We start from the raw sequence: 26,175 nt of genomic DNA on the forward strand, positions 1-26,175 counted from the left end.
AAAGAGAGAAGGACTGAGAGAGAGAGAGAGAGAGAGAGAGAGAGAGAGAGAATCCCAACCAGGCTTCACACTGACAGCCAGAGCTGACAAGGCTCAAACTCATGAACTGTGAGATCATGACCTGAGTCAAAACCAAGAATCAGATGCTTAACTGACTGAGTCATCCAGGTGCCCCAGAATAATTACATTTTTAATGGCCTCTGTGCTTAGATTCTTAGCTTTATTTTATCATACTTTCCTTCCAATAATCTTGTTCTCTTTAAATTTAGGAATACAGTATCCATGCTGAGGAGAATTATCCCAGTTCAACTTGAGAGCTGAAAGAAAAAGAACAAGGGAGCTGATGTCAGGTCTCAGTTCAGAAGTTGAGAGGTGGAACCAGACTCTGCCTCCCCCATGCCTACACCTGAGCAGCTCCCCATCACCAGACAAAAGCACACAACTGACTTTATTTCATTTTACAAGTACGACAATATGTCTCCTTTGGACACTCAACCCTGCTTGACAGTCTTATTATAATTCCCCAGCACAGTCATCTGGTCACTTTCTAAAACAAGCATTCACTCTTTCTCTTGTCTGGATAAGTCTCCTGAAATTTCTGTTCATTCTCGGCTAATCATTTCCCTCATATTTATTTTGAAAACACCAGTCAATCAGACAGGAACTTTCTCATCTCCCTACTGCTAGACCTACCTACCACCTGTATGTCAAACTCCACTTGTATGTCATCTTCCTGTTAGTGTCAGGTCAACTCTTTTACTTCAGATGGGAATCCTATGCTTCCTGCCCTCTCAGGGACTTTGCTTCCGCAATAGTTTTCTTCTGTTCTTTAGAGAAATATTTTCTTCTCTGGGAGAACTTCAATTGGTGTACGAATATGCTCTCGCATTTCCTACCCAAACAAAAACACATGTTTGCCACATCTCCCCTTCATGTGGTAGCCCCATCTCTGACCATTTTCGTAGTTTTCTAGTTAGCCTGTAGCTGGTGTCTCTCATTTGCTCACCATGCATCTCCTCCTCAAAAGCCTCCTTCACAGATCTGAGTGTGACAGTCACATATCTGTCTTATTGTCCTCCCTCCTCTTTTAAAGCGATAGCTAATGGGGATATCAGTTAGCTATTGCTTCATAACACATCACCCTAAAACTTCGTGGCTTAAAATAACAATTTATCATTGCTCTTGAGACTGTAGGTCTTCTAAGTGGTTTATATGGTCTTCACTTTTCTCACTTATGTGTTTATGGGCCGCCGTGGGTAATGTGGCTCTGTTGACCTCTGTTGATCTAGGTTGGATTTTTCCATGTTGAGGATTGGATGTTTCCAGAGTAGCCTCATCTGGAGATTTAGAAATTGGCAGGTTTTCATACACTGGCCAACTCCATTCTCCTAGTTCTGTTCATCTAGAAAATAATAGTGCTGATCTATTGGTGGCAATTCTTGACTTTGTGCGTGTTTGTGTGTAATACAGAGAAATAAATCAGAAACCATTTTATTCCTCTACATCCTATAAATTGCATGGCTTTGCTTTTAGGTACAATGGAAATAAGTAAGAACTTAATGGAGTCATTTTTCATTTTGCAGTTTCTGATCGTGCCAACGATCAAAAGAAGGACGAAGGACGATTAAACACATTCTTACTTTATTCCATTTCTGTGTGAAGACCTGTATGAACAGGAAAATTATTTTAGGATAAGTACCTGTGCAAAAAAAAAAGTCAACATTTTTTTTGTGACTGAGAAAGCTGTCATAGATAAGTGAGTTGTCTCTGAAATATGTAAAACCTTTTTCATATGTAAATAAAGTAAAACCTGGCAGCTTAGCCATCTGTGGGAGTGTGAGAGCTCTTGAAAAATGACTCATTCAGTTAGGCATAGATGTGAAACCATATTTGAGTGTAAAAACTACACTTTTACAGAGCTACAGAGCTAAGAATGCTGGAGATCACCACATATTCCTGCCAACACAGTATGTTTGCTTCTTCCATCCTTTTTGGTTCTTCGGATAGTCTAGTAATCAAATTAATATAGGACAGATTAACAGAAGGAAAATAAATTTAATTGCACACATACAGGATGCCCATGAGAAGATTAGACCTGAGGACAGTGGGACAATTGAAGCTTAAATGCCATCTTACACGAGGGGACAAGATAAGGGCCTGGAGTTTCAAAAAGAAGGAGGGTGATTCACAGGATAATAACAGGAGCAGATGTTTGGTAATTAGATGTTTGTCCTGCCACACAGATAGGTCATGTAGATGCAAAAGTTATCTCTTGGTAATAGCTCTCTTTCTCAAATTCTTGTAGGTAGTTTAAGGGAGAGGTAAAGATTTTTCTTGAGTCTGCTGGGTCTTGATTGCTTTCAGCTCAAAATAGCCCACATGCCAAAGTGGCACACTTTGGGGAGATGTTCTGAAATAGTTCAGATGTTGAGAATAGATGTGGGGTCATTAAAAACATTAACAAATACTACAGAAGTGAGAAAACTACAGGTAATGAGTACTGACTTTTGCAAATGGTCTGATTTAGTATGTAGAATTGAATATTGAAGGGCCTATGGAGATCATTTAGTTGAATGCCATTTTGTCTATTAAAACATTGAAAAAGAATCTGAGACCAGCGAGATTGAGTAAGTTGCCAACAGGACATAGAGAGTGTGGGGCACAGCCAGGACCAGACACAGAGGCTAGTGACACCCAATCTTCACCACTGTCTTCTGGCTGTCGTAGCTCCTTTACTGCTGAGAAAAATCCTCTACCGATTTTAGTGTATTTCTATTGCATTTAAGCCTAAAAAAACATCCCGTGTAGGCTCAGGAATTTATCAACTTGTGTGTTCCAGATTACATATTCAAGCTTTTCTTACACAGAAAATTGACATCTCGATAGTTTTCATAATAAGGTATTTAAGATATTTTTCATGAGGTAAGATATGTAAGGCAAATCACAAGGCTATGTCTTTTAGAATTATCTTTTCACATGGCAATTTTTCAAAAGTGCAGTTTTGGTCATTGTTTTACATAACTCACCTCTGAAGGAGTAATCAAAATCTCCAAATCTGTGTTAAAGTGGAAATCCTCCGTGGCTGTCCTCATTTGAGGGAGGCAACTTTACTTGATGTCTTACCTTCGTTCCCACTCTACCCCCCAAAACTAAAGGACATCGTTCCTAGGAAAGGTTGATACCCTTCTGATCATTAATTGGAGAATCAGTTGTCTTTCTGGCAAATAGAGAAATCTATTTGAAATTTTAAAAAAACTAACCTGTTTGGGTTTCCTTGCCCAACAAGTTGGGAAAAGCAAATGATATTAAATTTTTCATCCATTTGCCCAATGTCAATATAAAATTGAATGTTTCTGAGATTTAAGACTATGTGGTAAAATTTTAATTTTGTCTGCTAGAGGGGGACCTACATCTAGTGTAGGTTAATCTAAAACAGTGATCAATTAGAATAATTTTAGTCTATACTTGGAATTGAGTAATTTGGTAATGATTAAAATTTACCAGTTAAATTGTGTTTCAACTGGAACTAAATTTTGTCTGCATATATTCTTGGAAAAGCAGAGTACTCTGAGATTCTTAATGATGTAAATATAGAAACTTTTCGGGGAGTAAGTAATGAAGGGTGAGGACATTGGAGTCATTGGCCAGACTGGAAGTCCCATGTCACGGTCATTCAAGCAACTGCGGACAAGTTCCTTAATTGCTATTTCCCATTTTGTAAAACAGGGATGCGTGCTAACACAACACACAATAATGGGATCAAGATAATTCATACGTTGTACTTAAAGTGCCCGGTACCTAACAAGAATTTAGTGATTACCGTCTAGGCGGCTGGGCTAATGGCATATTGTCTGCATCGGTTTGGGGCGGGGGCTGCTATAACCAAGTACCAAACACACTGGGTGGCTTATAAATAACAGAAAATTTATTTTTCATAGTTCTAGAGGCTGGAAGTCTGAGATTAGGGTACCAGCATGGTCAGGGGCTGGTGAGAGCCCTCTTCCGGGTTGCAGATTGCCAACTTCTCCTGAGTGAACTAGCTCTCTGGTGTCTTCTTATAGGGGCGCGAATTCTAATCACGAGGGCTCCACTTTCCTGACTCAATTACTTATTAAATGGCCCATCTCCGAATACGGTGACCCTGGGGATTAGATTTTAACATATAAATTTTGGGAGGGACACAAACATTCAATTCATAATACATACTAACCTGCTACATCACCTGGGGCTTTTTTTGTTTGTTTGTTTTAATGATTGATTGATTGATTGATTGATTGTTTTTAAGCCTAAACACCTATGCTAACAGCTTATTTAATTATCATTCACTTTTCTCTTTTAAAAAATGATAATTGAGGGGCGCCTGGTTGGCTCAGTTGGCTAAGTGTCCACTTCGTCTTAGATTATGATCTCATGGCTCCTGAGTTCGAGCCCCACATCAGGCTCTGTGCTGACAGCTCAGAGCCTGGAACCTGCTTCAGATTCTGCGTCTCCATCTCTCTCTGCCCCTCTCCCACTAGCGCTCATGCATGCTCTCTCTCTCTCCTTCAAAAATAAATAAACATTAAAAAAATAAAAGTAAAAAAATGATAGTTGAAAGAAGAATATCTGGTTAGTTGAAGGTAGGCAGAGAGAATGGTTACATAACCAACTCATGTCTTTTTCTGTATCATCTCTCTCTCTCTCTCTCTCTCTCTCTAATCTCTATCTATCATCTATCTTATTTAGGGGGAGAGTGGCAGAGGGAGAGGGAGAGGGAGAGAGAGAGAGTGTGTGGAGAAGGCTCCACACTCAGAGTGGAACCCAAGGTGGGGCTTGATCCTACGACCCTGGGATCATGACCTGAGCCACAATCAAGAGTCAGACACTCAACAGACTGAGCCACCCAGGTGCCTCTATATCTATCTATCATCTATCTATCTATCTATCTATCTATCATTTATCTATTTTTCTATCATTTCTGTAGCTATGACATTCTTACTGTTCTTTGAATTAGTGGTAACATCTTACTGATTTCCTCATTGATTAATGACTGGTTTCCTCACTAATGACTTAAACAAAATCCTTGACATCTGTTCATTTTATATCTGTCTGAGATAGAAATCTTTCTTTAAAAATGATCTTTTAACAGCTACAACAAAGAAAACATTTTCTAAATTGCTCAGAAGAAGCATTTTTTTTTTCCCCCTAAACCTCATACTCGCTAAAAAGTGGCCAGGTTCACATTTTTCTGCCAAGTGTCAAAAAATATGTTACTCTGCCGGCTCGATTTACTTTACGTTAAATGACAAGTCACGCCCGTTACCGAGAAAGATATAACAACTTTTTGTTTGTTTGCTTTTAAATTCAGTGCTTATGTGTGAGTTATGTCACAGTGAAATCTGTAAATGTCTAGTGAATTTAAGATTTACATTTCAAATTTCATGCACATACCATTTATTGAGCAGTAGGGTGCACGTTTAGTGGGTAGCTCTGTAGTTTACGTGGATTCCCGGCTTCACGTCGCAAACCATGTTCAAAAGCTGTTTCAGCACGACTTCCATGTACTTGTTGTAGCTTCCATTCAATTCTTTTATCTTCCCGAGTGTTCGCTCGTCTACTTCCTCTGAGAGATTACTTTGAGACCCCATTACCTGACAAAATACAACGGACAGAATTCACCACACTATCCATAGTAAAGTGTCACTGGTCTACTACTTAAACTTGTTTTGGCCTATTTATTAAAGATTGTTCTAGAGTGTACACATTGCGTATTATTTTTCTAGAACTTTCTCAGAGAATGGATACGATCACCAATACCATAAGTGGGATGGATAAACTTTCCTAAAAAATGAAAGGTGGCCATGGTCAGTTACTTCTACTTCTAGGCTGGTCTCCACACAGTGCAAATTGGAGGCACATTCACAATCATCCTCCGTACTCAGGAGGTTTTTCCTGTACTGCATTTTTCATATATTTGTAAGAGTTGCCATTCAGTTCCTCTATCTTCCCCATTGCTTACTTTTCTGAATTAAAAGTCTGGAAAGTAAAGTGGTAAGACATCATTAAACCCCTTGTGCTGGTTTTCAAAAAGCAAATAACTGATTTGCCGATTTTTTTAAATATATTATCTGAACTGATTAATTGTTGTTTTCCAGGAAGATATAGTCACGATATGCCCAGTAAGGTACTTTTACATGCATACGTATCTCTTTTTGGATAATAGATAATTTTGAAAATTTTTATATAAAGTGGATTTCTTTCATATTAAGATATACTTGTCCATTTACTTACATTATATATTTAGATACAGTTTAATATATCTTTCTGGTTGCTCTTTTATTGACAGTGATTCCCAGTATTTCCATTTATCTCCAAGAGATTCGACCAAAATATAATTTCACCAGGGGAGTTACTAATTTAAAGGGATTCTTCAGTGAAATCCTTTGAAAAGTTACCCTTTGTAAAGCAATCAACTCCTAATTCATCTCCTTTGTAAACTCAGCCTTTCTTAAACATGGTATTGTTAAGGCAACACAGCTGTTTTTTGTTTGTTTTTCTCTTCTGTGAATGTTTACACACAAAGAAGGTATGCATTAAGTTCAGTCCAAGAGACTCCACTAATGATTGACTTCTATTTCAGGGTTGTTAGACTATTCTAAATTCTAGAATTTGCATTATCTTTCTGGGTCCTAAACTTGAAATCAAACACAATTGAAAGCTATCAGGTTCAAGTTCTTTTCTGTTTATATACCATGCAATAAGGGCTTCCCAGTTCAAAGAAAATCATTTTAAGGAAATATAGCTTCTAAGACATCAAGTAACTTTTATAAAATAACATTGAGATAAGTGAGCATACAAGAAGCAGACATATGGACTGAATTTCTCTTGCTAGGTAGAAGTTTAAAAATGGAAGAGAACTATTTACCAAAATAATTCTACCAAAATCAATTTTTTCCTCTAAATCTACTATATTAAGTGAGATTCTACCCCACTAAAAAAAGTCCTAAATCCAATGTTTTAAGGGTTGAAATATTTAAAAGACAAACTAGTATAAAATTATTATCATTTTTTTCTTTGGAGCAGTGTTAAAATAGCTATTATTAGGTTAGATTTCTGCACTATCCTGCAGGACTTTGGAAAAGTTTATTTCAACCTTAGGTTCTTTTTTTTAAATTAAATTAAATTAAATTAAATTAAATTAAATTAAATTAAATTCTCTTTTATTTTATTATTTTATTTTTTAATTTTTTAAAATGTTTATTTATTTCTGAGACAGAGAGAGACAGAGCATGAGTGCAGAAGGGGCAGAGAGAGAGGGAGACACAGAATCCAAAGCAGGCTCCAGGCTCCTAGCTGTCAGCGCTGAGCCCGATGTGGGGCTCAAACCCACAAACCGTGATATCATGACCTGAGCCGAAGTTGGTCGCTCAACCGACTGAGCCACCCAGGCGCCCCTCAACCTTAGGTTCTTTATTTCAAAGCTGTCCAATAGAAATGTAATATGACCCACAAAGAAAATCATACAAATGATTTAAAATTTTCTAGAGTCACATTCAAAAGGTAAAAAGACTGGGTAAAATTAATTTTCATAATATATATATATATATTTGAGAGAACATGTGTGCACGCGTGTGCATATCCCTCCTCCATCTCCCCCACACACATACACACATCTGTGTGAGTGGGAGAAGAGCAAAGGGAAAGAGAGAATCTTAAGCAGGCTCCACACTCCATGACCTTGGGATCGTGACCTGAGACAAAATCAAGAGTCGGATGCTCGACCAACTGAGCCACCCAGATGCCCCTAATAATATTTTTTATTTAAGCTTATATTCTTAATATTATTATTTTAAGGTACAAGCAACACAAAAATTATTCCATTGTTTTTCATATGAAGTTTTTTGTAATCTGGTATGTCTTTTATACTTACAGAATATCTTAATGTGGACTAATTACATTTCAAGTTTAATTAGCTATATGTGAAGTGGCCACCTTTTTTTTTTTTAATAGAATTGACTGTCAGGTTAGTTCACATACAGCGTATGCAGTGTGCTCTTGGCTTTGGGAGTAGATCCCATGATTCATCGCTTACCTCTAACACCCAGTGCTCATCCCAATAAGTGCCCTCCTCATGTTCATCACCCTTTTCCCCTCTCCCCCGCCTCGCCCCATCAACCCTTAGGTTTGCTCTCTGTATTTAAGAGTCTCTTATGGTTTGCCTCCCTCTCTGAAACTATTTTTCCCCTTCCCTTCCCCCATGGTCTTCTGTTAAGTTTTTCAAATTCCACATACGAGTGAAAACATATCTTTCTCTGACTGACTTACTTCACTTAGCACGATACCCTCCAGTTCCATCCACATTGCTGCAAATGGCAAGATTTCATTCTTTCTCATTGCCAAGTAGTATTCCACTGTATATATAAACCACATCTTCTTTATCCATTCACCAGTTGATGGATATTTGGGTTCTTTCAGTAATTTGGCTATTGTTGATAGTGCTGCTATAAACATTGGGGTACATGTGCCCCTGTGAATCAGTACTCCTGTATCCTTTGGATAAATTCCTAGTAGTGCTATTGCTGGATCATATGGTAACTCTATTTTTAATTTTTTGAGGAACCTCCACACTGTTTTCCAGAGTGGCTGCACCAGTTTGCATTCCCACCAACAAAGCAAGAGGGCTCCCCTTTCTCCATATCCTTGCCAACATCGATTGTTTCTTAAGTTGTTGATTTTAGCCCTCTGACCAGTGTCAGGTGGTATCTCAAGGTGGTTTTGATTTGTTTTTCCCTGATGATGAGTGATGTTGAGCATCTTTTCATGTGTCTGTTTGGTGGCCACCCTTTTTGACAGTGCAGGTTTAATCCACAGATGACAGCTACTACTATTAGTTGTGTTCTTAACGTGGTTTTCTAAGACAACATGATCATTTTCTGAAAGGATTATAGTATAGACGGTACATAGCAAGGAGCCTAGCACTGAGCGACTAATCAGTAAGTGTTAGTGATTATTATTATGATTTTTCACTGATTGTGTTGCTTGTACTTTCTAGTTTTTTAAAGCCATTATACACTTTCAGAAACATTGGGATACCCTTAAAAAATGGCTCATAATCTCATGTCTCATCCTGCATAATTAAATATAATATTTTTTTCTGAGTTTATTTAATGCACAGTAATTTGAGTTTCTACATTGTTCCCTAGACATTACTATACCAATAACTAACCATGCACTATTTTTTTTTACTTTATTTTTTACCTTATTTTAAATTCTTATATAGTTAACATACAATCTTATGTTAATTTCAGGTGTACAATATAGTGATTCAACAATTCTATATATTTCTCAGTGCTCATTAAGTGTCCTCTTAAACCCCTTCACCTATTTCACCCATCCCCCCACACACCTCCCTTCTGGCACCATATACTATTTTAGACGGCCTTCCATGGAAAGAATTCCATACCTTTATATCTGCAGACAGTGTTGATTTAAACCACGCAGGTGAGTAAAGAAATGAACATAAGCTCCACAAAGGATCAGTGGCATCTTGTCCACTGATGTATTACAAGTGCCTCAAACACCTCAAAGTGGATGCCCAATACATATTTGTTGAACTGAATAGAACGATCAGATCTCTAGATATTACAGAGAACTTATTACCTGTGTTCTATTGCTCTCATTGGCAGAAGCCTTCTATCTGAATGCTTAGGACACTACAGAAATTAGAAGTTGATCATTGTGTGACATGGGGTGGGTACATTTGATCAAAGGACACCCTTTAAGGACTTCTCACTGTTGATTTTCAAAACTTCAGTGTTGAGACTGATACATATAGATTTACAGCTAAATGACTGATGCTGGTGAAATCTTTCAATATTCAGTACGTTTCTTTATAAATTGTTCAAATGTTCCTGTCTAAGAGAAAGCAGAAGTCCGGGTCCCACTATCATAAGCAAAACACCGTTTGGCATGCTCAATATATGGTTGCTTCAAGGAAACAAAATGTTTTCATGATATGAATTCAGGAAGGAAGATGAAGATACAAAAATCATCATTATGCTCCAGGCGACTATTTTCATTTCTCCTGTTGGGATTCATGATCCCACTAACTTCTGCATTAATAATAGATTTAATGTTTCCACTGTGGTCCAATTCCTTTTAGCAATGTCATATCTCCTTTAGAAGATGTTATATTTGGTAGCAATGATAAGGAAGGGAGAAATATATCTTCAATAAAACAATATTTGTTGTTATACAACCGACATCGGGATACCTGCTTTTGTTGATATGTCAGGGGAATGGAAACAACACATACATTAACAAGAGCTAAGACACAACTAAAAAAAGTAACATCGAGGTGTCTCACCCACAGCAGGCAGAAAACTGGCTTCTTGGGTCTCCTCCCAGGCCTCCTACTTGCCCTGGGTTAATGATGATGAGATTTAACTGGAATAGCAATATGTCTGACATATGGAGGTCATGCCAAGGAAGGAATATCTGTGCTAATGGTTTTACAATATGCTTGAAGTTAGTGGAGGCCTAAACATGTTGACCTTTCGATGTGAGCTTTTGATCAACTAGCTGTAAAATTGGCTTAGAGCTCTAATTATGAGAGCAATGAGGAGTTTTAATTATTTTCCAAAGCAGAGAACAAATATCCTGAGCCAGATTTACATCTTATGAGATTCTTCTGAAGAAATAACATTTCAAGAGATTTAACCCAGTTACTTTCTAAAATTACAGTCAGTTTTGTTATGACTTAGAAATATAAGTACATCAGAAATATCCTGCATAGAATAATAAATGCTGACTGGTATTAGGGATAACTATTTTCTCAGGTCCCAATATGTTATGGGTCATGACAGGACTCAATAAGAAAGATAAAGTCACAGAAGAAATGTTAGTTACTTATTCTCTCAATGAATATTTATCGTACTTACTATGGAACAGACACTATTTCATTGTTGGGGAAAATAACAGAGAACAACACATAGACCTTATTGTTTTGGTGTTTATAGTTCAGAAGAAAAGACAGGCAATAAGTAAAAAATGTAAATATATGATGTATCTAGTAGTGTTGCATGATATGAATATAATGGAAAACTACTTTCTTTTCTAATGAAAGACACAGTTTTAAATAAGGTGATCTGAAAGATGAGCTAACAAATGAACAGAGATTGAAGAAGGATGAATATGTCTAGAAGATAATGATTCCAGGGAGCAAATACAGGATGTGCAAAGGCACAGTTGGCAGTTGTGTGTTCAATCTGTTTGGGGAAGAACAGGAAGACCGATATGGCTGCAAGAGACCAAGTGGAGACAAAAGTAGTAGAAAACGTTACAAATGACCCAAGCAGATCTTGTTGCACGTTGCTGAAAAGTGTTCTGGTATTCCCTTATGATTTCCTTCTCATTTGGCTGGTTTCTTTCAATAAATCTTTCATAAGAATATAAAGAAATGCTTTTCCCTACACGAGCATTTAAAAAATATCTGCAGTTCACAGTAAAAAGTGGGTGCATGACATTTTCAGAACTGACAGGTTAGAGAGATAGCCAAGGGCCAATCACGGAGGGCTGTATACGCATGTATAGACCTAGGATTTTATGATTCGATTTTTGAAAGGCTGATGAGAAGAATTTATTTTTGCTGAGTGGTCCACTTCATTCTGGGAAGGACTTTTTCTTTTAAGAAGGAGCCCCCCTGGAAAAGTTTTTCCTATCATGGGATTCGATTTCCCTGACCCTCTACCAGCCCCACATCTACTCCCACTAAAATAGAAGTTGTAAGTAAGGGGATTTCCAAAGTGCTTGTAGTTCATCTTTCAATGTCAGGCTTTACTTATGTTTCTATTGGGGGGAAAAACCCTTATATCATATAAACTTTAGTTGTAACACACAGAATTAAAAAAAAAATTCTTAGTCATATCACAGTAGGAAAAGGAGGATGTTGGTTCTGAAATTTTCATGCACTTTTTTTTTTTTCACTGTAAACTATAGATACATTTAAAGTGCTAGTGGAGGAAAAACCTTTTATTTTATTTTATTTTATTTTATTTTATTTTATTTTATTTATTTTATTTTATTTTTTTAAAGAATTTTTTCTAACGTTTATTTATTTTTGAGACAGAGAGAGACAGAGCATGAATGGGGGAGGCGCAGAGAGAGAGGGAGACACAGAATCGGAAGCAGGCTCCAGGCTCCGAGCCATCAGCCCAGAGCCGGATGCGGGGCTTGAACTCACGGACTATGAGATCGTGACCTGAGCTGAAGTCGGACGCTTAACCGACTGAGCCACCCAGGCGCCCCGGAAAAACCTTTTAAAAATATTTTCATGAAACATTTGTTGAATGGAGCCAGACAATTGAAAAGGAAATAATAAAAAAAAAAATACCAGAAGACTTTGTAGCAATTTGCTGAATCTACCATATCTACTTTGGTCATTTGTAAATCTTGAATATGCCAAAGAAAGTTGACCAAGAAACTCATTCTATAACAGTGTGAAACACTTTTTATTGATTGTAGTGGTAAATATTAGTAGGCACAAAAATATGTTTTCTGAAGTGTTTTTCTTAATAAAATGTGTTCATCATCTGTGGTGGGAATAATACTTCAACCAGTCCCTTCAGTTTGAATATTTGAAAATATGATTTTTAATATGGACTACATATTAGACATTCACTATTGATTGATACTTTAGACAGCAAATCGAAAAGTCTGGAAAGTGAACATGTAAAATCAGTAATTCTGTAACGTATAAGATTTAGTCTGATGTTCAGGCTTAGTTGAACTGTGTCTGCTCAATCTGTTGCATTTTTCCCCCTTGATATTCTGCATTACACCTCTTGAATATTAATGTATTATAATCTATACCACATAGAAAAGCTGTGCTAACTTTCTTACTTACCTTAGATTGTTTCAGTCGAAACTCCTTATCTCTCTGCATTCTGTACTGGTTAATTTCTGCCACGGCTTCCTCCTTAGCTTGCTTCAATCGCTTCTCTTTCCCTGAATATTAACGGTGGCAAAGGAGGAATGAATTTTTTAATCGACATGGAATTTCAAACTTCAATTCTAAAAAAATAAAATAGGCGAGGTCTACATTGTTTTCCTGATAAATTTCTCTAAAATGGTGAAGTTCATTAAAGAACAGTATTGAAAAACACCTTACTTTTTCAATTGGGTTTTTTAGAGCATGGAAATGACAACTTTCTTTCACACTTACATGTTTAAATAAAATATCTGCCCATTTACTCACAGCAGTAACAGCCAGAGAACAGATTTTAGCTGTCACTTATTCGGAAAGACATTATTTGGTCAGATTTTCTGTCCTGATTTGCTGCCAGGAATACTTCAGTCCACACCAACTGGATCCGATTTAACACTGGCAGATCTCCAAAAACACTACAAACATGCAATTCAGACTCTATCAAACTGACTTACAATTTTTTAAAGCATTTTATTGGGATTTTTTTTCTTAGCATTTGTTGACTCTAGAATGTCTGATTAAGCCCCACAGCACATCAAAGTAGGTATTTTTTTGTAGTAGCTTTCTCTGAGGGGGACTTGAAAGTGGCTGTAAAACCAATTGTTTTTAATGGTTAGGAGACTTAGTTAAATAGCTCTCTTTTCTTTTATTAAGAGCAAAGGTGTAAGCCTTAAGCCAGCAGACAGCAATGTAGATGAAAGTTTCAGACAAATACAATGCTGCGGGGATCATTAGCTAGACACATGACTTTTTTTTTTGACAACCAGAGTAAATTTGGGGTGGGGGGTTATAGACTAATATTAATTGCTGCTATGCCCCCCAGCACCTTCAGGGGGTTAGGTACTAATGCTTTGTGGTCATTAAAACTTTAAAGAAACTTCAAACTGTATTAAATTTTTTTTTATCTGAACCCATTGTCCTTCAATTTCAGTTAAATGCCTTCATTCTTTTGCTTATTTAACAGTTTCTCTGATAGTGTCTCAAGCTTTTGCTTAGAATTTTTGTCAACTGTTTGTTATATAGTGCAGACCTTGAACTAAGTAAGCGTGTTTTCATTAAGCAGCGTGAAAGAAAATCTTAACATAAACTTCTGTCATCCACCTACATACATGTTTTTATATGCCTTCATTTTTACATACCTCTGTAGCATTTGAGTGTAAATGGTTCCTGAAGCTCTCTCCCTTCTAAGCATGTGGTGTTTTGCCAGTTACTGTACATATATGCGGAATAAAGATAGATTTCCCGAGTTACAAACTGACGTGTCTCTTTTAATGCCTATTGTCCTTGAATGGGACTGAGTAAGCCTCATGCAGAGCAGACATTTAGCTACGTCTTTACTGTCTATAAAATCCAAGGTCTGGTGAAAATTAGTGTTCTTCTGATGCTTGAGGCTTAATGGAACATTAACAACACTGCTTACTTTTTTTCTACTTAGTTAATGCTCATTATCATTTTGTATTTACAGATTCCTTAATTCTCTACATTTCTAACCATTTTGTGGCAACTAAACACTATTCACGGAACAAATGCACAATATGCTGATAGGGGAAACTATCCCCTGATCCTCAGCCTTCTTTCTTATCACGGCTGTCATTAACATTAGGACAAACATATATTTAATGTGTATTAACGTTCTGTTGGTAATAATGGGTTGTAGGATTCATCATCACTTATAAAACAAATGACCTGAGACGTCACTACTCTTCCACGTTAATTACATAATGTATAAAAATATTGGGTTCAAAGTCACAACTCTAGTACATTAAAAAATAATAATAATAATAATAGGAAAAGCTCTGTGTGCCCTACCCTGGAGCAGAATCCAGTGCTCTACTTAAAAGGCTGTATATTACCTCCATCATACAGTGACAGGCTCAGAGTGTGTCTGTGATTCCCCCGTCACGGCACCAGTCACCTGCTGGTTCTCATTCAATTAAATAGGAGAGCCACAGGGAAATTGCTGCTGGCACAGCCATTTTCTGGACAGACTCAGCAGCTGCCGCTGTGTGAGAGCCTGCTTATGCTACACCTGATTTAATCCAGTGGAAGAAACTGGAGCCTAAAGCCTGCTGTTTGACTAGAGGTGAAGCAAAATGCATGCATGAAATCAGCTTCCATTAACCTCTAGCTTTCTTCTCTGTCTGTGTAGGAAGATTTCCAAATTTTAATATTATGCCTTATCTTCTTAAGCATTAAAAGTATTCTGGGACCTAAGAAGCATTTAGGTTTATATTCTTATTTCTCAACACTGTCTGTATCAAACATGAGGATGATCCTATGGAACAGTCCAGATTTTAAATATTTCAATCAAATATTTGGTCCCAAACTTCCTACAAGGTCATACAGGCTTATCAGGCCCAAGGCTTGTTTGCTTTAGAAGACGTGGTTATCTTATACTACTAAAGCAGGTGCTCCAGAGTTGTGCAGGAAAGGATGGTTTTGATTTGTCCATCCATTATTCATTCAGTGTTTATTGAACACCTACTATACATTCTGCATAGGGCTACAGATAGAAGATAGTGAAATGCATGTGGTATGGTCCTTGCACAAATACAGTGTAATTTGGAAATGTGTACATGGTGCTCTGGCTTCCAAGAAGAAAATGCAAAATACATAAAATTGTGAAGAATATATGTAATCAAGTAGGAAAACAACGGAACATATGTTTGGGTTCTGTTTGTTCCATGGCAATTGAAAATCACACATGTATGGAAATTTTCATTACTTAAATTCTAGACAGTCAGTGCTTGCCATCCATCCCAATAGTTGTGTTATGTCTTATGTTATTAGGGTAAGCAGGGGCGCCTGGGTGGCTCAGTCGGTTAAGCGTCAGATTTCGGCTCAGGTCACGATCTCTCGGTTCACGAGTTCGAGTCCCATGTCAGGCTCTGTGCTGACAGTTTGGAGCCTGTAGCCTGCTGTGTGTTCTGTGTCTCCCTCTTTCTCCGCCCCGCCCCGTCTCTCTTGCTCTCAAAAACAAATAAAACATTAAAAAAGTTTTTAAAAATTATGTTATTAGGGTAAGTCAAAATATAAACAACTGGACCCAGATATGTAGAATGGGGGTCAGAGGAGGCTGCCAAGCGGGGTCAGGGGAGACTTCTCAGGGGGGGATGATTGAGCTGACTTTTTAGGCAGGACAGCCATGGGGATGAATATTTCATTTTGGAGATTAGAACAAAGCACAGAGACCCTTCCTAAGCTAGTTTTGGACACTCTTTGTAAATGGCTACACCTTAATAAAGGTATTCATTTTTTAGACATGTGGCTTGTCATGCAAATATGCCCTACATTCAACATGCCCTGATTGAGATATTTTACGGGAAATTCTGTGGAAGGGAAAGAGAAGGGGAAAGATGTTTGAATTGATTTCCAGGTGATTGGTAGGAAAAGAATTAAAAACTCAATTTGGGCAGGTAAAACTCAATTTGGGAGGAGGGAGTGCAATGTGAAGGATGGGGTCTCCCTGGTTTTGTGGTTAGGAGAGGCCATGTAAATTGAGTGTCCCAAATGCGAATGAGCCCTTGAGACACAGAGACCCTGTTCTGTTGACTGGATTGTTATATTGGTTTTGGAATTTGTTTAGGGATGAGGATGATGGGATGTCTATTATTATTTCAGAAGAGAATCAAAATTATACACTAGGCACAATGGCAGTAAGATATTAGAAGCTTTGTAACCTGAAGCAAATTAGTGTGTCTGAGCCTGAGTTTTCTCATCTATAAAACAGATTTAATAATTTACCGCAATAAGTCATTAGATGTTTTAGGGAAAAAAAATGTAATTAAAATGCTTGACAAAGAACAGCTATTTGATTATTTTTAATCATGATGAGGAAAATGAGCCCAGTTTCTGGGGAACTTTGATTAAGAACAAAGATAATTAATACAATGTGAGTTTGAGGAAAAGTCCTGAGGCTGTCACTAGAAAAGCCTCTGTGGGCTTCCCTGAGGATATCCAAATGGAGATAGTTAAGGCATCTGGACAGACAAGTTTGGATCCAGAAGCAAGTTCTGAAATGGATGTCAGTCGTCTGGGTTTGTACATGTGTCATAGGGATAGGATTTGGACTGCAACCAAGGGTGAGTGTACAGAAGGAGGAGAAAAGAGAGCTAAGGTCTCAAACTGGGGGGCTGCCAACATTCAAGAGATAAGAAAAGGAGGAGAACTCTCAGGAAGAGCCCGAGAGTTAGTGGTCAGAGGAGTAGGGGAAATCAAAGAAACATTCAAGAAGGATGTGGCCAACAGTGTCAAATGCTACAGAGAATGGAAAAAAGAGACATTTAAGCAACGAATATTACTGAATATCCTCTTTGTGCCACACACTGTTTCTAGATCTATAAATACAACAGTGAAAACCATAAACAGACCAACTTTCTATTCTCATGGAGCTTGTAATTTGAACGTATTAGGTGGAGATAGAAGGCAGAGAGTTTAGGGGCACCTGGGTGGCTCAGTTGTTTGGGCGTCCGACTTCGGCTCAGGTCATGATCTCATGGCTCGTGAGTTGGAGCCCCGTGTTGAGGGTATTTAGCAAAGGTGGGGCATGACATTATGTATGATTTAAAAGAATTTCTTTGGCCGGTGTGGTGAGAATAGATTGTAGGGGCAAAAGAGAATCAGGAAGACCAGTTTGCAATCTATTGCAATAGTTCAGATAAATGTTAACCGGAAATGGTAAAGTAGCAGAGGAATTAGCAAGAAGCTATATATACTTTGAAGGCAGAGTTGATGGATGAACATGAGAGAGAGAGAGATAAGGCAATGATGACTCCAATATTTGATTTTGGGAATAGAGTTAAGGATGGAATTTAACTGAAATGCCTGGTAAACAACTAGCGACAGTAATGAGAAGGCTGATGTTCGCATGACTTTGGAGATTGAGGAAGCACCCAGGGCTGGAAATAGCAAGTTTAGGAATCATCATTTATGGAGCTGGTTTTTAAAGCCATGGGTTAGATGTGATCACATAGGCAATATCTACAGATATAGAAGAAAACAGGTTCAAATTGGGACCCCAACTTTAGAGATTAGAAAGGTGACAGATAGCCAACTGTGAAAGTGGTGTCCCAAGGTCAAATGAAGGAAAAGTTTCAAAGATGAAAGAGGGATCCAGTTGTGACCGAGATATCTAATTAATAAAAAGGTTAACAATATTTGTGGTCTCGGCAAAGGGAACTTTGGTGGAGTTATAGCGACAACAATCTGGTTGAAGAGGGTATTATGCTAAGTGAAATCCGTCAGGCTGAGAAAGACAAGTACCATATGATCTCCCTCATATGTGGAATCTGCACAAAGCCACAAATGAATAAATAAACAAAAAGCAGAATTAGACCTATAAGTACAGAGAACAAACTCATGGTTGCCAGAGGGAAGAGTAGTGGGGGGATTGGCAAAATGGGTGAAGAGGAATGAGAGAGACAGACTTCCAGTTATGGAATGAGTAAGTCACAGGAATAGAAGGCACAGCACAAAGAATATAGATAATGATATTGGACCAGCGTTGTATGGTGACAGATGGTAGCTACCCTTGTGGTAAGCATAGTGTAACGTATAGAGAAGTTGAATCCCTATATTGTACATCTGAAACTAATGTAGCATTGTGTGTTAACTACACTCAAATAAAAAAAAAACTAATGAAAAAGGGGAGTTCAGGAGAAATTTGAATAAAAAAAGGTAGACACAAGGAATACAGGCACCTTTTTACAAAAGGGAACAAAGAAGATAAAGGCTCAAGACAGTCAGTCAAGTGGATTTGACAGAAGATGTTGTGAGTTCAATTGTGTCCTTCAGAAGGATATGTTTAAATCCTAACCTGTGGTACCTGTGAAGGTGACCTTATTTGGAAATAAGGTCTTTGCAGATGCAATCAAGTTCAGATGAGGTCATACCGAATTAAGATGGGGCCTACATCTTATAGGAGTGTCCTTACAGGAGAGGGAAATTTGGACATAGAGACAAAGAGGCACAGAGAAGACACATAAGGGAGACGGTCTGTACTTACAGAGGTAAAGATTAAAATGATGCAGCTCCAAACTAAGGAAGGCCAAGGATTGTTGGCAATCACTGGAAGCTGGAAGAGAGGCATGACAGATTCTTCTCCCTTAGTGCCTCCAGAAGGGACCAACCATGCCAGCGCCTTGTGTTTGGACTTCTGGCCTCCAGAACTGTGAGAGAATACATTTCTGATCTTTTTTTTTTTTTTTTTAACCATCCTGTTTGTGGTAATAGTCACAGAAGCTCTAGGAAACTAATACAGGGGCGCACAAGAAATAGACTGAAGTGTCAGCTGAGCACTGGAAGCAAGGCCAGGTATCCACGTGCGTGGCAGGGAGAGTAGACATCCAAGTGAATGAGCCACCTGACAAAAATATGCATGAACCGAACAGAGGCTGCCTTACTTGATGTGAAAACAAAGAGCACTTTGTGAATGGAGATTGCGGTCTGTTACGAATAGCCATTTTTATTCTGTTGTGCAGAAGAAAAACAACAACAACCTTCCTTGGCTTTTGGGGATTGTGAATAGTATGATAAAACCAACCTGGTTCAAAGAATGTCATTATCTTGCTCACTTGCTACAAACATTGGATAAAGTCATGTCACCAGAAAAGCAGAGTTCCTTTGGTTACACAGTTTCTCTGCCGACCCTAATCTCTCATTTCATATCTTTGCTTCCTTGGTATTTCTTTTGCAATTCTTTGTACTTGTATTTTCCTTATTAAAAAAATCGTTAGTAGTTTTGTGTAGATTCTGGATTGAATATAATCAATTGCTATTCCTAGATGAAAATGTTCTGTGGCTGTTTTAATATGTCCCACTTGAAGAAATGAAAGTCCAATATACTTACAAATACCCCATTAGTCTGTGGACTGTTAAAAAAAAAGAGAAAAAATTTACAGGCCTACAAAACACACAAGACAGGACCATGAAATTCTAATATAACAACTTTTATTTTATTAGTTTATTAAAAGCCATGTCTTCATGAACCAAAGTATTCACTTGCATAGAGAAGAATTTATTAAATCAAATCAAGGTGCTTGTTTAAATAATTTGGAATATCTGTCTATTTGGAAGCAAATAGGCAATTAGATGATTTAAAAAAATATTTATGGTTGGTGTCCTATAGACCCAACACAAACGAATCTGCATTATTATATTAGCTGATGTATCATCAAAGTAGATAGTCAAAATATTGTCTTAACTATTTATTTTGCTCTAAAGTATAATTCAGAGAGGCCCTCATGGAAGATTGTGCTTCAGAGATCAGTGGAGCTCTATTATTCTGCTGTACTTTTTGACAGAATTCTTTTTATTAAGTAGTGGAAGAATATTCATAGTTAATATTTATTGAACACCTACTATGTGCCAAGTAGTGTTTTAAGTCCTTTATACATATTAACTCAGGCAATCTTGAAAATTCCATGAGGCAGATAGTGTTATCTCCATTTTGAGGCCAAGGAAACTGAGGTTCAAAGATAATCTGGCCAATTCACCCACCCAGTAGGAGGCAAAAACTGGATTTGCCACCAGGCAGACCAGATCCAGAAAGCGAGCACTGACCACACCATCTTGGCAGAAAATTCTAGGTGTGTCCTTCACTGTTATTAAGATTGTCTATTGCTTTTAGAACATTTTAAATATACCTACTTGTTCGGTTTTTCTCACGTTCAGATTTGAACATTTACATTGTTTACCACACCTTCCAATCTATATTCTGTAATACAAGTTCTAATTTTGAGTTAAACACTATTTTTGTCAGCTGCCAAAGTAGATAGACTGAGTGTTTATTTGTGAGAAAGGCTATGGTTCATCTTTGGAAATAATTAGGGATTATGGATTCTCTATGTGATGTTGAGTCACCTGTATTTGAGCATTTCAAAAGAGCTGTAGAGTTTTCCAAGTTTCAATGGGTGTAAACGGAATAAATGCTGATCTCATAACAAGTCATAACTACAAGTAAAAATACCAAATATTTCAGAGGAACACAAGTCTTTTTTCCTCCTATTGATGATGGTACCTTGAATTTCAAATCTAATTCTGTTGGAAGTAGTTCAGTTGCCCATACCTGGAACTCCAGGACAGGTCTGATGTTCTGCTGTAAAATATGTAACTTGCCTTGGGCCCACACACTCACTTTTATGTTTTGATTAATGCAAATTTTTAAGGCAGAAGGTGTTAATTTCAAGTAAGATAATTTAAAATAGTGCCAAACTACTGTGATTCCATCTAAAATCGACCTAACAGCAAGACTATTTTGCACGTAAAAATTTGTGTCTTAACTGATAAATATAATTTAATCCGTAATCAGTAAACACAGGCCGATATCTGAGCTTTTCTAGCCATCTACTAGAGGCAGTCCAACTCTCCCTCATTACAGGAAAAGCTGACCCAGAACTAGCAGCAATTGTTTAAAAAAAAAAAAAATTAGATCGTCCTAATCTTTTATTCCATTCTCTTATTTTTATTACTTATAGTAATATATAAGTATACATATTATGTTAGTTAAAAATAAAAATAACTATTTTGATTATACTCTATCTTAGGTATAGTTTTCTGATCCTTAAAACATCATGGCCATCTATCTATCTATCTATCATACATATGGCATATATATATCTATCTGATATTTATATATTTCATATATATATCTTGTATTTCTATCTAAAAAAGAGTCAAACTCAGAGATGTGGAAACATAAGAAAAAAACCAATGCTTTTTCTACTCTGTTGTTTCACAGCCCAACTTTTTGAGTCTGCTCACCATTTTCCCTCACATCAGCCCAGCCACAATGTTCTCTCGTGACCGGTGAGTGTCTTGAGAGCAGAGACCTGTATATTTCATTTCCAGAGACCTAACAGCCTTCAGGAGAATTCCTGATACATCAGGTCTACAAACTCTTATCTATATCCTTTAAGGCAAAGCATTTATACCTTGTGTTGTATTATGTAGCAACTTCACTGAGCTCCAAGGCAGTCCTTTTTAATGGAATATATTAATATTTTTGCAGCATTATATATAAATATACTACCTTACTAACCTTGCATTTTTCTAAAATGATTAACATGTGAATTGCCATTGCTTTTTTCCTGCCTCTCCGTCCTTCCCTGTCTCCCTCTCCCTCTCTTTTTCTCTTTCTTTCTTTTAGATATATATTAAGGAGTCCTTCCATGTGCAGATTTCTGAGAAGCTTTCACATAAATGGATTTAACAAAGAGAAAGTGATCCTAGACTTCCCATGATGGTGGCCACTATTGCGATGTATTGGTTTTCATCTGAAACTATTCTGTCAGATATTCAAATGAATTGCTTTTTGGGGGGGAAAAAAGTGAAATATATGGGTTTACAAAAATGATGGCTATCTGTACCTCTCATTGCATTATTCCTTTCTTCTTTTTATGTTCATTTATGCATTTATCTCACTAGAATTGTTTACGGAAGAGTCTAGGTCTACTCATTAGTGTATATAACAAAATGGCTTGGAAACAGTAGGCCCTCAATAAATATTTACTAAATTAAATAAATTAATAAATTGCAAAACCAGTGAAATATGAGAAAGGTGGCAAAATACCGGGTACAAAAGGTAGTATTTTATTTGCTACAGAAGCTTGAGAAGTCAGTATGACGGGCGCAGTAACTGAAGTTGTAACCATAAACTGTTACCTGCTCATAGCTACGTAAGAAAGCAGCTACTATCTGGAGAAAACTGTCCTTAAAGCCTATGCTTTGTGAGGCAAAGAGGACAGACTGACATTCTCTGTAAAATACAGCCCAAAGGTTGGTTGTGCAAATAACATTTGAAAAAATATTTTCCAAAATGTTTTTATGGCCTGGATACTTATGATTACTGGTTGCATATTGGCTTGAATATTTATGACTGAAGACCAAGGGAAAAGGTACACAAGTAACTTCAAGTTACTGGCAAATCAAATGAATGTTTTGTATGAAAATAAGATAATATGTGGTTTACAACACTGCCTTCTGGGAAAGATTGTCCAAGGACAGCATATTCGCTCGCCGAAAGGCAAACAAGGTTGGCTTTTATTTTTACTATGAAATCTGTGCCTAGAAAGTTTTGAGTGGTCCTCTCCTCCAAACAACTTGCATGATTCACAAAGCCTTTCTTCTCGAACGGCTTTGCAAAAGACACACTGGCAAAAAGCAACTGAATCATATGATAGTATTAATGTGCTCAATATTGTAATTTTGCTTTTTCCATGATGAGGAAGCAAAGGTAATGCAATTCTAACATCTTAAAATAAGTTGGCCTTCTGTTCTGGAAGTGGTTAAAAATTTGCATAAAAGATAAGGAAGTTTTCTACACTGCTTCAATCAGCAGGTCCTTGACTGCTTTGTTTTCTATAAAATTACTCTGCATTCATACCATTTTGCAGTCATTTGCATGGTTTGTTATAGAAAAAGAAATGGAGAAGTAGGTACAGTTTGTCTTGAGTTTTTCTCCTTCCTTTTCTCTTTGAGCACCTTCCACATGATGAAGTAAGTCCCCTTTTTGCCGCTGTCGGTAGTTACATTGCCCATCGCTCAAGAGATCAACTTAAGAAAGAAAAATGATTTTACCTGTGATCAAAAAACCCTGTGGAATGAGTACTGCCTCACTCCTGGTCTCGTCGCTTGCATTATAATGCTCTGTTACAGCATCCCATTCCATACATCTAAACAAGCTTTTGCACTACGTACTCTGTTCCCATCACTATATTCACCCAAAGAGTTGCATCAACATTTTTAAGATGGGGCCACTTCTTACTGAATTTTGAATCTAATTGCAGGGGCAAGACATGTCATTAGGAAGAAGCTAATAGACGCAAATTATTATAGATTAAATAATACTGTGATATGAAACAGGATAGTGGAAAAAGCATAGTTCTTATTCCTAAATTCGAGTTGTTCATTGACAACATGTCAGTTTATTCATTATGAAAATTATGAAAGTTTTGTATAGTGCAGTTGTTAAGATCTTCTCTGTACCATTCGTACTATGTGTGAGTTTAGGCAAGTTGCCTAATTTATCTGAGCATCATTTCTCCTCTTTGCCAAAAGAGTTGGTGTGAGTAAATAAAGTAAGAATTAAGCATGGTGCCTGCGTGATATTTTCTATCTTTAAAATATGACCTTTGGCAAATGATGAATTCTCAGTTTTTACATACATCATGTGGAAATAATAGTAACATCTCATTCATATGGTTGTGGTGTATATCAAAGAGCATAGGAAGGGGGTTGACATTTACTCAGATCATTCTGTACTGATATAGAGATGCATGACTACATAAAAAGAAGGTTAGAAAATGAGAATAAAATGGAAATATTTAAAAAATATTGGCAGCTAAAAGCCAATATTAAAGAGGGATGGGAACCAACTGTTAACTGTTACTGTCACAATTTTATAGGAACAGAAACTGATGCTTACAGAGGGTAAGTAATTTGCTCACGTTCACTCACAAGTAGATTCAGTCTGGAAGTTGTCTATCTCTTAACCGTTTCACAATATTGAGAAACCGAGGCGTGGCAACATTAAGGAAGGTGCAGAGACAAGCCTCAAGGCCTTGTCTCCTTGTAAACTCAATGTCCACTGTCATTTCATTTAGCACATGACCTCTTTGGAGGATCTGGGTTAGAGAACTTCGTCCTCTGGGTAGCCAGAGGGACATATGACTGGGTAGTTTCAGTGAATTGGCCAAGCTTTCTGAGGGTGTGGTGGAAACAGGGTTTGAAGCAGAGTCTGTCTGCCCCTAAAGGCCCATGCTCATTTCGTCGCCCCCGCCTCAATCATTTTGTGACAAATCCCTTCTAAGTAAGACAGGACGGAGACTTACTCTTCTTGGCTTCCTCTAGCTTGTCCTTGGCCCTTTTTTCTGCCTGAAGGAGCTGGTGGATCCCCTGAGACTGGCTGGTCATGGCAGCCTGCTTCGAGTTGGGTGGCTTCTGTGAAATCTGGGAAGTGGCACATCTATTTATCCTTTAAGAGATCACCACATAACTCAGATTGTTGTGTCAACAGCGAGTTCTAAACACAGGTGTTTGTTCCCAAATGGCCTGATTGGGCCAGATAGCTGGGCCCCAAGGAGAGCCCAAGGGTGGAATCCAGAAAAACAAGTTCAGTCAAAATGAGGAAGCTGAAAACTTGTCATTTCAGCTAACTTCAGTCTTCTATACAAAATAAGATTTTCATGGGGTATTGAGTCTACTTATAAAAAAAAACAGGTAAGATACCTTTTGGCAGATTAGCTTCTTTCTTCCAAGAAATATTGACTTATTTATGATTTTTTTCTTTTTTTAAATGTTTATTTATTTTTGAGAGAGGGAGAGAAAGGGAGGCAAGTGGGAGAGGGGCAGAGAGAGAGAGGGAGACACAGAATCCAAAGCAGGCTCCAGGCTCCGAGAGGTCAGCAGATCCCGATACAGGGCTCGAACTCACGAATCATGAGATCATGACCTGAGCCAAAGTTGGATGCTAAACAGACTGAGCCATGCAGGCGCCCCACAAAATTTTTCTTTCAAGTTGAAAGACCTTTCTTTGTTCTTGTCCATGCAGTTCTGGTTTTAGAGGTTTTTTGTTTTACTTGTTTCTGCGGGTACAATTTTCTGTTTTGGGTAAATTTATTAACTTTTTGCTAAGAAGGAGATGTCCTGGCTTTGTGCACACAACATAGACTAGGAATCTATTCTTTTCTTTTTGTAGGCCTCAGGTGATAATAATGAAAAGATTTCTTTGGGGCATTGAGTGCTTTTTAGTTAGTAATGCTATATGCTAGAGTTTCAGGGAGATCTCAGTGTGGTGACAAAATCAGGATAAAAGGAAATTATAACTTTAGGTTTTGAAGTTCAATTAAAATAAATTAAACATGCATTTTATATTACTCAGTGCTTATACTGGGTGTTGTCCTAACATAGTAAGTACAGTGAAATCCACCTTGATTTGATTCAATCCAGTAGTGATTGGAAAAAGTGAGAATGTTAATCAAAATGGAAAACTATAAAATACAATTCATATGCATCTAAAATTGTTATAGAAGAATGAAAAGCTAATATGTTGACTTATGGCCAAGGCTTTTCTTTTTCCTGAAATGGTCTGCAAATTGGAATTTCACATATTGTTACTTCCATTAACTACGCCTCTGTTGCCTCACTTATAAACACCAGGTCGAATTTCTTTCAAGAGGCACGTGGATTTAAAAATAATTGCAAAATAATCTGAG

General features: G+C 37.4%; 1 protein-coding gene across 2 annotated transcripts; it reads right to left on the reverse strand.

The window, feature by feature from the left end:
* Positions 1-206: 206 nt before the first annotated feature.
* On the reverse strand, positions 207-24,965 carry ATP6V1G3 (ATPase H+ transporting V1 subunit G3). 2 transcript variants are annotated; one of them, XM_060644032.3, is made up of 4 exons: positions 24,793-24,961; positions 12,884-12,984; positions 5,431-5,630; positions 207-317 (listed from the first exon to the last, which is right to left on the reverse strand). In XM_060644032.3, the coding sequence occupies exons 1-3, from the start codon at positions 24,872-24,874 to the stop codon at positions 5,457-5,459; spliced, it is 357 nt and encodes a 118-aa protein (XP_060500015.1). In that variant the 5' UTR covers positions 24,875-24,961; the 3' UTR covers positions 207-317; positions 5,431-5,456. The 2 variants fall into 2 exon arrangements, with proteins under 2 accessions (XP_060500015.1, XP_060500016.1); XM_060644033.3 differs by lacking the exon at positions 207-317 and adding an exon at positions 3,539-4,141 and having other exon boundaries at positions 24,793-24,965.
* Between the last annotated feature and the right edge of the window lie 1,210 nt (positions 24,966-26,175).

This window comes from Panthera onca, chromosome F1 (assembly GCF_046562875.1).
Source record: "Panthera onca isolate mPanOnc1 chromosome F1, mPanOnc1 haplotype 2, whole genome shotgun sequence".
NCBI lineage: Eukaryota > Metazoa > Chordata > Mammalia > Carnivora > Felidae > Panthera > Panthera onca.

Bases quoted from the DNA above. Each gene is read 5' to 3' on its own strand.
- ATP6V1G3 (XM_060644032.3), bottom strand. From the start codon at position 24,874: ATGACCAGCCAGTCTCAGGGGATCCACCAGCTCCTTCAGGCAGAAAAA. The intron at 12,985-24,792 runs GTAAGTCTCCGT...GTTAATATTCAG, and splicing joins GCTAGAGGAAGCCAAGAAGA to GGAAAGAGAAGCGATTGAAG. The intron at 5,631-12,883 runs GTAAGTAAGAAA...GTATTTTGTCAG, and splicing joins TTCGACTGAAACAATCTAAG to GTAATGGGGTCTCAAAGTAA.